Source organism: Gekko japonicus, unplaced genomic scaffold, assembly GCF_001447785.1.
Source record: "Gekko japonicus isolate JY-2015 unplaced genomic scaffold, Gekko_japonicus_V1.1 scaffold1470, whole genome shotgun sequence".
Classification (NCBI taxonomy): domain Eukaryota; kingdom Metazoa; phylum Chordata; class Lepidosauria; order Squamata; family Gekkonidae; genus Gekko; species Gekko japonicus.
In genome coordinates this window covers 6,407-19,632 of record NW_015177058.1, presented here as the reverse complement: position 1 = coordinate 19,632, position 13,226 = coordinate 6,407, and the positions used below count along the sequence as shown (strand labels likewise).

At 51.7% G+C, this 13,226-nt stretch overlaps 1 protein-coding gene and 1 non-coding gene across 2 annotated transcripts in view; both read right to left on the bottom strand.

The window, feature by feature from the left end:
* LOC107124668 (thyrotropin-releasing hormone receptor-like) overlaps window positions 1–5,514 on the bottom strand; it is a 10,757-nt gene extending 5,243 nt beyond the window's left edge. Inside the window, exons 1-2 of the mRNA XM_015428160.1 lie at window positions 5,126–5,514; window positions 1,268–1,661 (exon numbers count right to left, since the gene is read on the bottom strand). Of these exons, the coding sequence (XP_015283646.1) occupies window positions 1,268–1,661; window positions 5,126–5,514 (783 nt within the window). The remainder of the gene's footprint in view (window positions 1–1,267; window positions 1,662–5,125) is intronic.
* Window positions 5,515–8,605: 3,091 nt separating this feature from the next.
* On the bottom strand, window positions 8,606–8,677 carry TRNAT-GGU. The gene has a single exon. It is a non-coding gene; the product is annotated as a tRNA-Thr (tRNA).
* Between the last annotated feature and the right edge of the window lie 4,549 nt (window positions 8,678–13,226).

Here is a 13,226-nt window from a genome sequence, read left to right as displayed (position 1 = left end):
GCTGAGAGAGCTCTTTTGAGAATTGCTCTTGAGAGAACAGCTCTGAGAGAACTGTGACTGACCCCAGGTCACACCAGCAGCTGCATGTGGAGGAGTGGGGAATCAAACCCGGTTCTCCCAGACTAGAGTCCGCGCATTCAACCACTACACCAAACTGGCTACAGAGATCAGTTCCCCTGGAGAAAAGGGATGCTTCAGAAGGTGGGCTCGGTGGCATTGTACCCAGCTGAGGTCCCTGCACTTCCCGGGCTCCATCTGCAAATCTTCACGAGTCTCCCAAGCTGCAGTTGGCAACCCCGCTCCCCTGTCCCCTGCCAGTGCCCAAGGGGTCTGGTAACCTTACTCTCCAGGGTCTCAGGCAGAGGTCTTTCCCATCACCTCCCACCTGGTCCTTTTGTGTGTGTCTGTGCGTGCGTGCATGTGTGCCTTGACCTGGAAGTCCTGTCGACCTATGGTGACTGACCCCTGCTGGGGGCATAGGAGGATATTCAGAGAGGTGGCTGAATAAAGCCTGCCCCCGCCTCCCAGCTGCTGGTATTCCGTGGTGGTCTCTCATCCAAGGACTCGCAAGGGTCGGCCCCGGTTAGCTTCCAAGAGCGAGCTTGCCTGGGCTAACCGGGTCAGGGCCGGCCTGGTCCTTTTAACTGGAGGTGCTGCCGGGGATTGAACCTGGGACCTTCTGCATGCCGAGCAGATGCTCTGCCACTGAGCCATGGATTCTCCCCAACATGAGCGCATGAAGCAGCAGAATCAGACCCTCAGTCCATCAAGGTCAGCATTGTCTACTTAGACTGGCAGTGGCTCTCCAGGGTCTCAGGCGGAGAGGTCTTTCCCATCACCTCCCGCCTGGTCCTTTTAACTGGAGATGCCGGGGACTGAACCTGGGACCTTCTGCATGCCAATCAGAGGCTCTTCCACTGAGCCACGGCCCCTTTTTACAGCTCTCCAGGGTCTCAGGTGGAGGTCTTTCGCATCACCTCCTGCCTGGTCCTTTTTAAGTGGAGGTGCCGGGGATTGAACCTGGGACCTTCTGCATGCCAAGCAGAGGCTCTTCCACTGAGCCACAGCCCCTCTTTACAGCTCTCCAGGGTCTCAGCCAGAGGTCTTTCCCATCACCTCCCATTTGATCCTTTTAACTGGAGATGCCGGGGACTGAACCTGGGACCTTCTGCATGCCGAGCAGAGGCTCTACCGCTGAGCCACAGTTCCTCCCCTCCCACAGCCTGCATTAGGGGGGATGGGGGGAGCTCCCTGCCGGCCTCCATACCTGTTTCCTGGAGGAGACAGGCACGCTGGTTCTGGAGCTGCCATTCCTCTCTTTGCCGTCCAAGTCTCCACAGCGTTTGTGGAGGGCCGGCGGTTGGTGCGGGACGGGGCCGCGGAAGAGGACCCTGCCGATGAGGCCGTAGAGCACGGTGGCCAGGAACAAGGGGGTGACGAAGAAGAGGGCAAAGTCGAGGAGGTAGATGGGCAAGTAGAGGTTGCGGGAGACCTTGTAGCCACACTCCACCTGCCGGCTCCGGCTGACGTTGATGTCCACCAGGAAGAACCAGAGCAGGCAGTACACGGCGGTGAGGCTCCAGATGAAAGCGATGATGCGCTTGGCTCGTGACACCGTGCACATGGCTTGGGCTTTCATTGGGTGGCAGATCGCGATGTACCTGCGGAGGGGAGAAGAGGGGGAGAGTGATGCTGGGGAGCCAAGCAGCAGCACAGACTGGAAAGGAGGAGGAGGAGATTGGATTGATACCCCATGGCCCTTCACTACCCAAAGGAGTCTCAGAGCGGCTTACAAACTCCTTTCCCTTCCCCTCCCCACAACAGACACCCTGTGAGGTAGGCGGGGCTGAGAGAGCTCTGAGAGAAACTGCTCATTTTCAAGAACGGCTCTTATCAGAACTACGGCTTGCCCAAGCTCACCCAGCAGGTGCAAGTGGAGGAGTGGGGAATTATACCCTGCCCTACCCTGCCCTTCACTACCCAAAGGAGTCTCAGAGCGGCTTATAATCTCCTTTCCCTTCCCCTCCCCTGTGAGGTGGGTGGGGCTGAGAGAGCTCTGGCAGAAACTGCCCTTTTTCAAGAACAGCTCTTGTCAGAACTGCGGCTTGCCCAAGGTCATCCAGCCAGGTGCAAGTGGAGGAGTGAGGAATCAAACCCGGTTCTCCCAGATTAGAGTCCGCGCACTTCACCACTACACCAAACTGACTGGAATGAAGAACGATACCCTGGTCTGGCCAGAGCCGTCTGCACCCAGAAGCCAGCTTCTGCAGCCAGAGCCCCAAGTGAGATCTGCTCCTCTGTCTTCCTCAGATTACTGGGGCAGTGGTCATGCTAGATCTCTTCTGATGCTGTGGGCTGCAGACCCACAAACAATGTCAGCTGTTGCTTTTTTATCCTGCACCTTCCTTCAAAAAGAAGGTGGCATCCACAGGGGCCTCTCCCCTTATATTTATCCTCATAACAACCCTGCAAGGTAGAGGAGGCCGAGAGAGAGAGAGTGTTAAAACCAAAGCCATATAGTCAGCATCATGCCCAAACAAGGACTCAACCCAGGTCTCATCAGCAACAGTTTAGCTGCTGTGATCCCAACTTGACATAACTGATCGAGGCCATTTATAGAAGAACATTAGAAGAGCCCTGCTGGATCAGACCGGTGGTCCAGCTAGTCTGGCATCCTGTCTCACACGGGCCAGCCAGCTCCTCTGAAGGGCCAGCAACAGGGCAGAGAGGCCGAGGCCTTCCCCTGAGAAGAACATCAGAAGAGCCCTTTTGGTTCAGACCAGAGGTCCACCTAGTCCAGCATCCTGTCTCACACAGAGGCCAGCCAGTTCCTCTGGAGGGCCAGCAAGAGGGCAGAGAGGCCGAGGTCTTCCCCTGAGAAGAACATCAGAAGAGCCCTTCTGGTTCAGACCAGAGGTCCACCTAGTCCAGCATCCTAACCAGCTCCTCTGGAGGGCTGACAACAGGGCACAGAGGCCGAGGCCTTTATAAGAACATCAGAAGAGCCCTGCTGGATCAGGCTAGTGAGGGTCCAGCATCCTGTCTCACAAAGTGGCCAACCAGTTCCTCTGGATGGCCAACAACAGGGCAGAGAGGCCAAGGCCTTCCCCTGAGAAGAACATCAGAAGAGCCCTGCTGGATCAGATCAGAGGTCCACCTAGTCCAGCCTCCCGTCCCACAAAGTGGCCAACCAGTTCCTCTGGAGGGCCAGCAACAGGGCATGGAGGTCAAGGCCTTCTCCTGGTATCGCCTCCTGGCACTGGTAATCAGAGGATGATGACTGCCCCTTTAGTCACCATGGCTAGTGGCCACTGATCGGCCTCTCCTCCATGAGTCTGTAGGCTCTCCGGGGTCTCAGGAGGAGAAAGGTCTTTCCCATCACCTCCTGCCTTGGCCTTTTTAACTGGAGATGCCAGGGACTGAACCTGGGAACTTATGTGCCAAGCAGAGGCTCTGCCACTGAGCCACGGCCCCTCCAGGATGGACACATGAAGCTGCCTTAGACTGAATCAGACCCTTCGTCCATCAAAGTCAGTATTGTCTATTCAGACTGGGAGCAGTTCTCCAGGGTCTTAGGTGGAGATCTTTCCTATCACCTACTGCCAGATCCTTTTTGCTGGAAATGCCGGGGATTGAACTTGGGACCTTCTGCATGCCAAACAGAGGCTTTACCACTGAGCCACAGCCCTTCCCCTTCAAACAGCAATCCTTTTCAATTGGCATTCCCTCCTTACCGTGTCGGTCTTTTGTTTAAATCTCTATGGGCTTTGCCTAATTGCTAGGTTTTGTTGTTGTTATACTATGCATTTTTTCAAGTTCAGTTAAATGGCTTTGACTGTTCACCCCCTTGGGGACTCTGTGTTGGGTGGCAAGGTGGCATAATATGTTTTAAATAAATAACATTAATTTTTTTTAGTCTTTCAAAAATAGTAACGTGGGGAGGGGGAGTAGAACAAGATTTGGCAGTTGGTTCCCTTCCTCTGCCGCGATGACCTGGCTACAGTGATCCATGCGACGGTCACCTCAAGGTTAGACTACTGTAACACTCCCTACATGGGGCTGCCTTTGTCGCAGATCCGGAAGCTGCAGCTAGTGCAGAATGCGGCGGCCAGGCTGATGATGGGCCTCCCCAAGTGGGAGCACATCCAGCCTGGACTGAAAGCGCTGCACTGGCTGCCAATAGCATACCGAATCTGCTTCAAAGTGCTGGTACTTACCTTTAAAGGCCTACATGGCCAGGGTCCGACTTACCTGAGGGACCGCCTTTCCCCACATATACACCCAAGAGCACTTCGGTCCGTGGCACCACATCGCCTGGTGGTTCCAGGCTCCCGGGAGGCAAGGCTCGCCGTGACTAGGGCCAGATCCTTTTCAGTGGCAGCCCCTACCTGGTGGAATGAGCTCCCAGAGGAGATCAGGGCCCTGCGGGACCTTATGCAGTTCCGCAGGGCCTGTAAGACCGAGCTCTTCCGCCAGGCTTTCACATAGGGGCCGCCACTACCACCGCCACCGCCACCAATGTGGTGGATAACATCTGGGTTAAGGATGGCCCGGGAAGATCTGCCACAATTTCTGCGTGACTGATACCACTGGATTCACCTGGTTAGGATAGGCTATAGGTTAACATCATCCCTGGAGAACTGTCTGTTTACCATCTGGCACGTATCCGGAGACCATCTTGTTTTTAAATTGAGTACTACTGTTATTAATGTTGTTATTGTTTTTATCTGTTTTATATGGGCTTTGCCACTCGTAAGCCGCCCTGAGCCCGCTCTGCAGGGAAGGTGGGGTAAAAATCTCAATATAAATAAATAAATAAATAAATAAAAGATTTTGTTTTATCGCAGCACACACGTTTCCCATTCAGAAGGTCCCACGTCCAACCCTGGACATCTCCACTTGAAGTCATTTCAAGGTCTGTGGTTGGGGAGGTCCTCTGACCTTGGAAACCAGCTGCCTATCAGAGAGCTGGGACAGGCAAGCCAGGGGTCTCACCCAGGGCCAGGGGAGCTTCATAGTTCCACGCTGGCACTGTCCAGAAGCTGCACAAAGATGGCAGCCGATCTGACACACACACACCCATGCCCAACTGCAAAGTCGAACAGAACGCAGCATCTTTTCATACCTCTCCACTGTGAAGGCCGTGATGGAGCAGGACGACACGTTGATGCCCAGGTACTGGAAGTAGGTGATGCCCAGGCAGCCGACGTACCCGTAGATCCATGTTCCTGTCAGGCTTTCAGAGACGTTGGGCAGCCCAGCGGCGACCAGAACCATCAGATCGGCCATGGCCAGGCTAACCAGGTAGCAGTTGGTGGGAGTCCACATGTCCCGGGTGGTGGTGACCACCAACACCACCATGACGTTGCCGACGATGCCAACTCCACAAACGCCCAGCACCAGGAAGACGGAGAGAGCCTTGTATTCCAGCACTGCAAAGGTGGCATCGCTGTTTGCCAGGGAGATGTTGGTGGGGTTGTCCCCCTGGTGGCTGCTGCTGCTGCTGTTCTCCATGGCCAGATGTGGAGTGAGGTATGTCCCAGTGGGAGCTCCTGATTGCAGGTCTGGGGTGGGGTGGGGGGGAAGGCGAGGAATCAGCTTTCAGAGGAGGTGACCTTTTCTCTCCCATTCAAGTGTTTTCATCGCAATCTCTGTGTGCGGGGAAGGAATGTACACAAATCAGATGATGAGAACTGCAGGCACCTGAAGTGGACGGTGCTCTGCTGAAATCAGCCGGATTGACAATCCCTGCAGATGTGGGCGACTCACCTCTTTGTTCTAGGGTGGTTGGAGGAGCCCTGCCTTTCCGCTTCTCTTATGCATTGCTGGTCTCGGCCTATGTGAGTCCCTCCCCCCCCCGCCGCCCCAGCAGAGCCTGTGTGTTGCTTTCATGTAGGTTCCGTGCCGGTTTGGGAGGCAGTTTTGTATGAACATTGGAACACAAGCATTTATTCATCTAATAAACATGGAAACTTGCAGAAACAGTTTTGCTTTCCCCACGCACCCTGTCCCTGATCATATCTGAGGACACTTAGAGTGAGTGATTTGCAGAGCTGGGATTCAGCACCAACGTTTGTACTCCTAAGCAGAGCTTGACCCTTTCAAGCCCACTGATTTCAATATACGTAGAAGGGTGTAACAATCCTTAGGACCACACTGTAAACACTTTGGGAAGTGACCAACGCTCCCTCTAAACTGTGGAGTCTTGTGAGCAAAAATTCTACTTGGTGAGCTACTGGCATTAAAGTTGTGAGCGAGCGATTTTCCTGCTGCATCAATGAGTTTGCTCTGGAGCCCTCCTTCCCGAGCCAAGACAAAACTCTATGAGCCGGAGGCTTAAAAACTGTGAGCTAACACACTGACTCAGCTTAGAGGAAACATTGGAGTGACCCCCCCTCAAGGCCTGCAGGAGGCTTACAGAGGGTTCAGTCACTGCCGGAAGGTGGTTTATGCCAGATATTTGCTTTCCTAACATGCCCAGGAAATGCTTGGCACAAACACTACCTCCAGCTCTGCCTCCTTTTCCCAAATGGTCTTTCTCCCCTGTTGAAATGCCACAATTTATTTTATTTCCTTCCGTTTCCTTCAATGCTCCACTAGGGCTTCAAGCCCGAATTGATTAAGTAATCTGATGCACAAACTAAACTTTTCATTGCAGGTTTAAATTTGGCCTCTGATCAGTCCTAAGACCTGGGCTCCTAAAGGATCCGTTGCCATTTTCTCTAGTGCAACGCCCTCCTCCCTGCATTGGAGGCGATAAGAAGGAAGCTCACCTTCCAGGGTCTGTCTAAAAGAAATCAATCGTTTGCCTTTCCAAGCTTCCTCCGATAGGAACAGCCAAACAAGAGTGTGGGGCACCCTGATTCAGCCAGAGCCACCAGTGCCTGGCATGGGGACAGGGACCCCCATTTTGGAGCTGCCCCCAATTTGTGCAGCAGTTTCTGCAGAGGAGGGGGTAGGAAAGGGGGCCCGCATGCCCCACTTTCCAGTGAGGGCTTTGCAGCGCTCTAACGCATTTAACTGTAATTGGACAGCGAATTGACTTAATCAGTTAAAAACCAGGGAATTGATCAATTCGAAACGCTTTAAATCACTTGACGGCCCCCATGATTAGATTTCGATGCCTCCTCCTTTCCCGGTCTGCTTCTCCTTCCCCCACTGTTCTTATCTGGAGGGAAGCAACTCTGTGACAGCGAATTGACTTAATCAGTTAAAAAAGAGGGAATTGATCAATTCGAAAAGCTTTAAATCACTTGACGGCCCCCGTGATTAGATTTCGATGCCTCTTCCTTTCCCGGTCTGCTTCTCCTTCCCCCGCTGTTCTTATCTGGAGGGAAGCAACTCTGTGTGCCTTGAAGGAGGTCTGGAACGGAGGGGCTAGCCCCTGCCACCTCCCGATCCGAAGCATCACCTTGAGGCTGCCCAGCAAGAAGCTGGTTTTCGGAAAACAAAGCTGCAGGCATCTCTTGGGGTACAGGTGGGCATGGTGCTTGTCTGACTAGCTGGGTGCCCACGGACTTCTGCTTTGTGTGGGGGATTGATATCGTGGCGTTATCCTGCATTTACACATTCATTGCCTTCATGTCTGAGCATGGCACAATGTGGTGTTGTTATCCCCTTTGCTCGCTTCTCAGATCCGGGTGCCGCTTAATTTCACTCATCCCTGAAGCGACCTGCAATACCTTTTCCAGAGGGTACCTGCTGAAAATTCCAGAGATAATACATCCCAGGCCGGAAGGGAGACCTGCGCACTGCTGCAGATTGGACTCTCTTGCAGCAATAAGGAAGAGGAGGAAATGAGTGCTGAAAGTGGAATCGGGCGCGACAAAATGTCACCACCCCAGTGTGGCCCAACTTGTCCGCCTGGCCCCCTCTTCCTTGAGGCCAATTCCCTCTCTTGTCCCCTTGGGTTTTCTTGTTTATTTTCTTCCTTTTAGCCAGTTTGTTTCTAGCCAAGCTCTTTCCAAACTCTGCTGCAAGGAGACTGTGGGGAGGCAGGGGTTGCTCTGTGCCCCGTCCCTGCCATCAGACCCCAAAGTTTTGTAGGGCTCTACTTAGATCTCTGTAGCACTCTCCATAACTTGAATCAGGGCTCTTTTGGTAGAAAAAGCCCAACAGGAACTCATTAGCATAACAGGCCACACCCAACAGCAGCAATGCATTAGCATGTTAGACCACACCCCTGACTGCACCGCTCATTAGCCTATTAGGCCACACCCCCCATGTTACCAGAAGTGTGCTCATCCAGCCACACCCACCTTTTGCTTCTTATTCTGTTTACCTTGTTTGTTGTCAAAACCCAGGGCCTTTTTTTGTAGCAGGAACTCCTTTGCATGTTAGGCCACACACCCCTAATGTAGCTGTTGGGTGTGGCCTATTATGCTAATGAGTTCCTGCTGGGCGTGGCCAACTTGGGAGCCAGCCGGAACTCCGTTCCTGTGCGTTCCTGCCCCAAAATAGCCCTGCCTTGAATACACGAAGCTGCCTTATTCTGAATCAGAGCCTCGGGTCCATCAAGGTCAGTACTGTCTGCTCAAACTGGCAGTGGCTCTCCAGGGTCCCAGGTGGAGTTCTTTCACATCACCTACGCTCTGGTCCTTTTAAATGGAGATGCCGGGGATTGAACCTGGGACCTTCTGCACACCAGGCAGAGGCTCTACCACTGAGCCACAGCCCCTTCCCTGCCCATCTTGAGCAACTGAAGCTGCCTTACACTGAATCAGACCCTTGGTCCATCAGGGCCAGACTTGTCTACTCAGACAGGCAGCAGCTCTCCAGGGTCTCAGGTGGAGGTCTTCCACATCACCTATGCTCTGGTTCTTTTTAACAGGAGATGCCACCGGGGATTGAACCTAGGACCTCCTGTGAACTAAGCAGGTGCTCTGACACTGAGCCATGGCCCCACCCCAATACGGACACCTGACTCTGCCTTCCGCTGAATCAAATCATCATCGGTCCATCAAGGTCAATATTGTCCATCATTGGTCCATCAAGGTCAATATTGTCCCATTCAGACTCACAGCAGCTCTCCAGGGTTTCAGGTGAGTGGTCTTTCACATCACCTACCAATCTGATCCTTTTAACTAGAGAAGAGGGAGAGGCACGCCAAGCAGAGACACTGCCAGTGGACCACAGCCCCCTGACCAACCACAGCTCCCTCCCCAGAGAAGCCAGGGCTTCTGTGTTACTCAGGCATGCCACACCGGTGTGGGAGCCCCTCCTTCCAGGAACCTTGACATGCTGACCTGCCCGTCCACTGGACTTCAAAATGGACCACCCCCAACAGTATCATCCACTGAAGCCAATTTGCAGCCCCGTCATTGTGGGAGGCAGCATCTCTCCCCCTCCCTCTGTCCCAAATCCGCCACCACCTGCTAACTAACTTTTCTGGAGAACTTACCTTTTGCATCGTGTTCCGGGGTTTGAAGGCAGTGCCTCCAGAAAAGGACAGCCGGACGCCTCATTCTCCCCAGGTCTCTCTCTTCTGTCCTGCAGTGGTGGAGCGCTTTCCTCTCCTGCCTTTTCTCCCACGGTTGCTACAGCCGCCGTCTCTCGCCCTTCTGTGGAGCCGGTGCCGTCTTTCGCTCACAGATATAAGGGGAGTCCTCATCAGCTGATGTCGCTTCAGTCTGCCAGGCTAACCTATGAGAGGAGAGACCCGTCCTCACTGCCTCCCAGAAAGAAATTATAATCAGAATTGTTTGTCGTGTGGGGAAAGGGAGCAAGCGGGGAAGGGGGGTGGGCAAATCAAAGAAATAGCTGTGCTCAGCTTGTCATTTTTAAACGCATGTATTGCTGGTGAAAGTGGGAGATATTTTGACAAATGTAACTTGCTTGTGTTCAAGAGGATGCGCAGGGAGTCGGGTGGAACGCTTGCTTCCCAGTCCCAAAGTGCAGACTTTTCAAGGGGTGGCGAAGTCCTGGCATGTGCTGTGTCTCCAGGCCTCTGTGGGGCCATCAGTTGTCCTTCATAGACTCCTCCAGGATTCAGGGGTGGTGTTTTTTTTTTGAAAAGTTTTTTTTTAAATTTCATACATATAAAACAAACAGACATACAAACATAAATACATAAAAAGGGAAAATTCGTTATGTCATTTTTATATGCAATCATTTGACCTCATACTGTAACTAAAAATTTGATTTCTTGTTTACACCTTTTAATTATAATAAACTCATTTTGCTCACAAATATAGATGTATTTTTTGTATCTTTTAAGAACATGAGAGAAGCCAATGTTGGATCAGGCCAATGGCCCATCTAGTCCAACACTCTGTGTCAAACAGTGGCCAAAAATACCAGGTGCCCTCAGGAGGTCCACCAGTGGGGCCAGGATACTAGAAGCCCTCCCACTGTTGCCCCCCCCCCAAGCACCAAGAATACAGAGCATCCCTTGCCCCAGACGGAGAGTTCCTATCTATACCTTGTGGCTAAGAGCCACTGATGGAGCTCTGCTCCATAGGTTTATCCAATTCCCTCTTATAAGAACATAAGAGAAGCCAGTGTTGGATCAGGCCAGTGGCCCATCTTGTCCAACACTCTGTCACACAGTGGCCAAAAATACCAGGTGCCATCAGGAGGTCCAGCAGTGGGGCCAGGACACTAGGAGCCCTCCCACTATTGCCTCCCCCAAGCACCAAGAATACAGAGCATCACTTGCCCCAGACCGAGAGTTCCTATCTATACCTTGTGGCTAATAGCCACTGTTGGACCTCTGCTCCATATGTTCATCTAATTCCCTCTTGAAGCCATCCATGCTTGTAGCCACCACCACCTCCTGTGGCAATGAATTCCACATGTTAATCACTCTTTGGGTAACTTTGGCTGTTAGACTAGGAATTTTATGTGTTATCCATTTATAAAACCTTGACCATGTGTCCTCAAAAACCTCTTTATTTTCCCCCTCTCAGGATTAAAGTCAGTTTGTCCATCTCTGCTGTTTCTGATATCTTGTTTGTAACTTCTTCCTTTGAAGGAACTTCACTTCTTCTCCAGTATTTGGCATATACTATTCTTGCCGCTGTCACAATATGTATAGTAAGATAAAAGTCTTGTTTTTTATACTTCTCTGGTGTTATGTTCAGTAAAAACAGTTCTGGTGTATAAGGCACCATAGGTTTTTTTTTCTCCGGGGTTCAGTTTAGACCTGTCTGCAGTGCTGGTAGGTGCGTCAGGCGTGGCCTGCCCATCCAGAGGTCTGCGTTCTGTGACTTGCTCCGCCACAGACTCGCTAAAAGTGACCTTGGGCAAGTCATCTCGATTTTGCCATTTCAGATAACATTCAGTCAGAGAGATGTCATTTCTGGTTTTGCAGATCACAGGCACAAAAATAATAGCCAAGTCCCCCCAGGTTTGGCTCCATCTTAACCTCCGCTTCTGGCTTATTTGTGAGATTACGTAAAGATCGGAGTGCAGGACTGGGACCTGGGTTGAAAGGGCCCCCTTGGTCATGACACTTGCCGAGAAATAACCTTTGGCCAGTCACTGCCAGCCTGGCCTACCTCACAAGGTTTTTGTAAGGATGAGGTAGCATCAGCTAAGCCGCTGTCATGGTTGGTGGAAAGGCAGGGGGGAAGCTGATAGTCTGTTGTAATGGAATCTTAACTTTTGTTTCTTCCTGGCTCGTCTTATCTACTAGCCTAGGCTGGTGACCTTGGTACCTTGCTGCTGCTTTCGCTGGGAATGCCAACCCATTAGCTTAGGCAGGCTTTAGCTTATTCCCTGACTGGCTCAGGCCCTTTGAATTGTGTATAACTCCCCATTTCGCACACTTGCAATCAGTTCTGACACAGAGTGTGTGCACAGATGACCTGCCTTTACTGTCTCAATAAACTTGAACCTTTCTGAAGGATCGTTATTGAGAACTGATTGCTGTGGGACCTTGCTGTGGGACTTCCTTCTAAGTCAATGGAAGTCAAGGGGCTTAGAAGGGTATAACTCCGCTTGGGGTAGAGCTTGGCAGCTCAGCTATGACTAGGGTTGCCAAGTGTGGATTGAGCCGCATCAGGGGACTCCCTCGGATGACCGTGGCCCCGCCCCCAGCTTGCCCGGCGTGCCCGCGTCACTTCCGGGGGACGTGCACGTCGGGGTGGAGTTCCCCCCGGGGCCCGATCTGCCGGTGGCGGGGGACGGGCATCTGGGGCGGGGGTTTCCCCACCCCCCGGGGGGACTTGGCAAGCCTAGCTATGACTGACTAAAGTCTCAATGTTTTCAATGGGCATGACCATAAATTAAGTCCTATTGACTTCACTGTGACTGACTTCCATATAATTATGCATAGAATTATGTTGTCGATTACAATAAATTTTAACTAGGGCAGGTCCTAGATGGACAACTTCTCTTATGTTCAACTTATACCATGAACAAAACTTTGTTGACCTTCAAGGTGCCCGGCTGGACTCACACTTTGTTCTGCTGCTTCAGACCAACAGGTTAACCCACCTGACTCTTTCCATATGTTCAGACTGTTTAAAAGCCTTATCTTTGGAGAAATAGTGGGTTTTCTCAGGGCTATTTTTGGGAGGAACGCACAGGAACGGAGTTCCGGCTGGCTCCCAAGTTGGCCACGCCCAGCAGGGACTCATTAGCATAATAGGCCACACCCAACAGCAGGAACTCATTAGGATTGACTACATTAGGGGTGTGTGGCATAACATGCAAAGGAGTTCCTGCTACAAAAAAGCCCTGGGTTTTGACAACAAACAAGGTAAACAGAATAAGAAGCAAAAGGTGGGTGTGGCTGGATGAGCACACTTCTGGTAACATGGGGGTGTGGCCTAATATGCCAATGAGTCCCTGCTGTTGGGTGTGGCCTATTATGCTAATGAGTTCCTGCTGGGCTTTTTCTATAAAAAGATCCCTGGGTTTTCTTAATAGTTGTAAAAGGAAACTTAGGTAGCAATACTGAAGAAAGAGAAGCACTGTAATCTCTCTTCAAAAGTATCAAAAGGTGTTCAGGAAAATGGGACTAATGTATGTGTTTTTATTTATTTATGGCTTTTCAGTCAAATCCTCCAGTCCTTATATTGTTCTCTTGACATTTCCCTGCCATTTTTAAAGCAACTAGAATACCTGGAGAGGATATAAAGTAGTAAGGCAAACAAGACTTATTATACAGTATGTCAAGCAGGGGTGGTTGAAGTTTACCTGAAAAAGTGGCTTCCTCATTCCCCCCCCCAACTATCAATAGCACTCGGGGCAGATGGTGGCCGCCACCAACATCTGTAGCC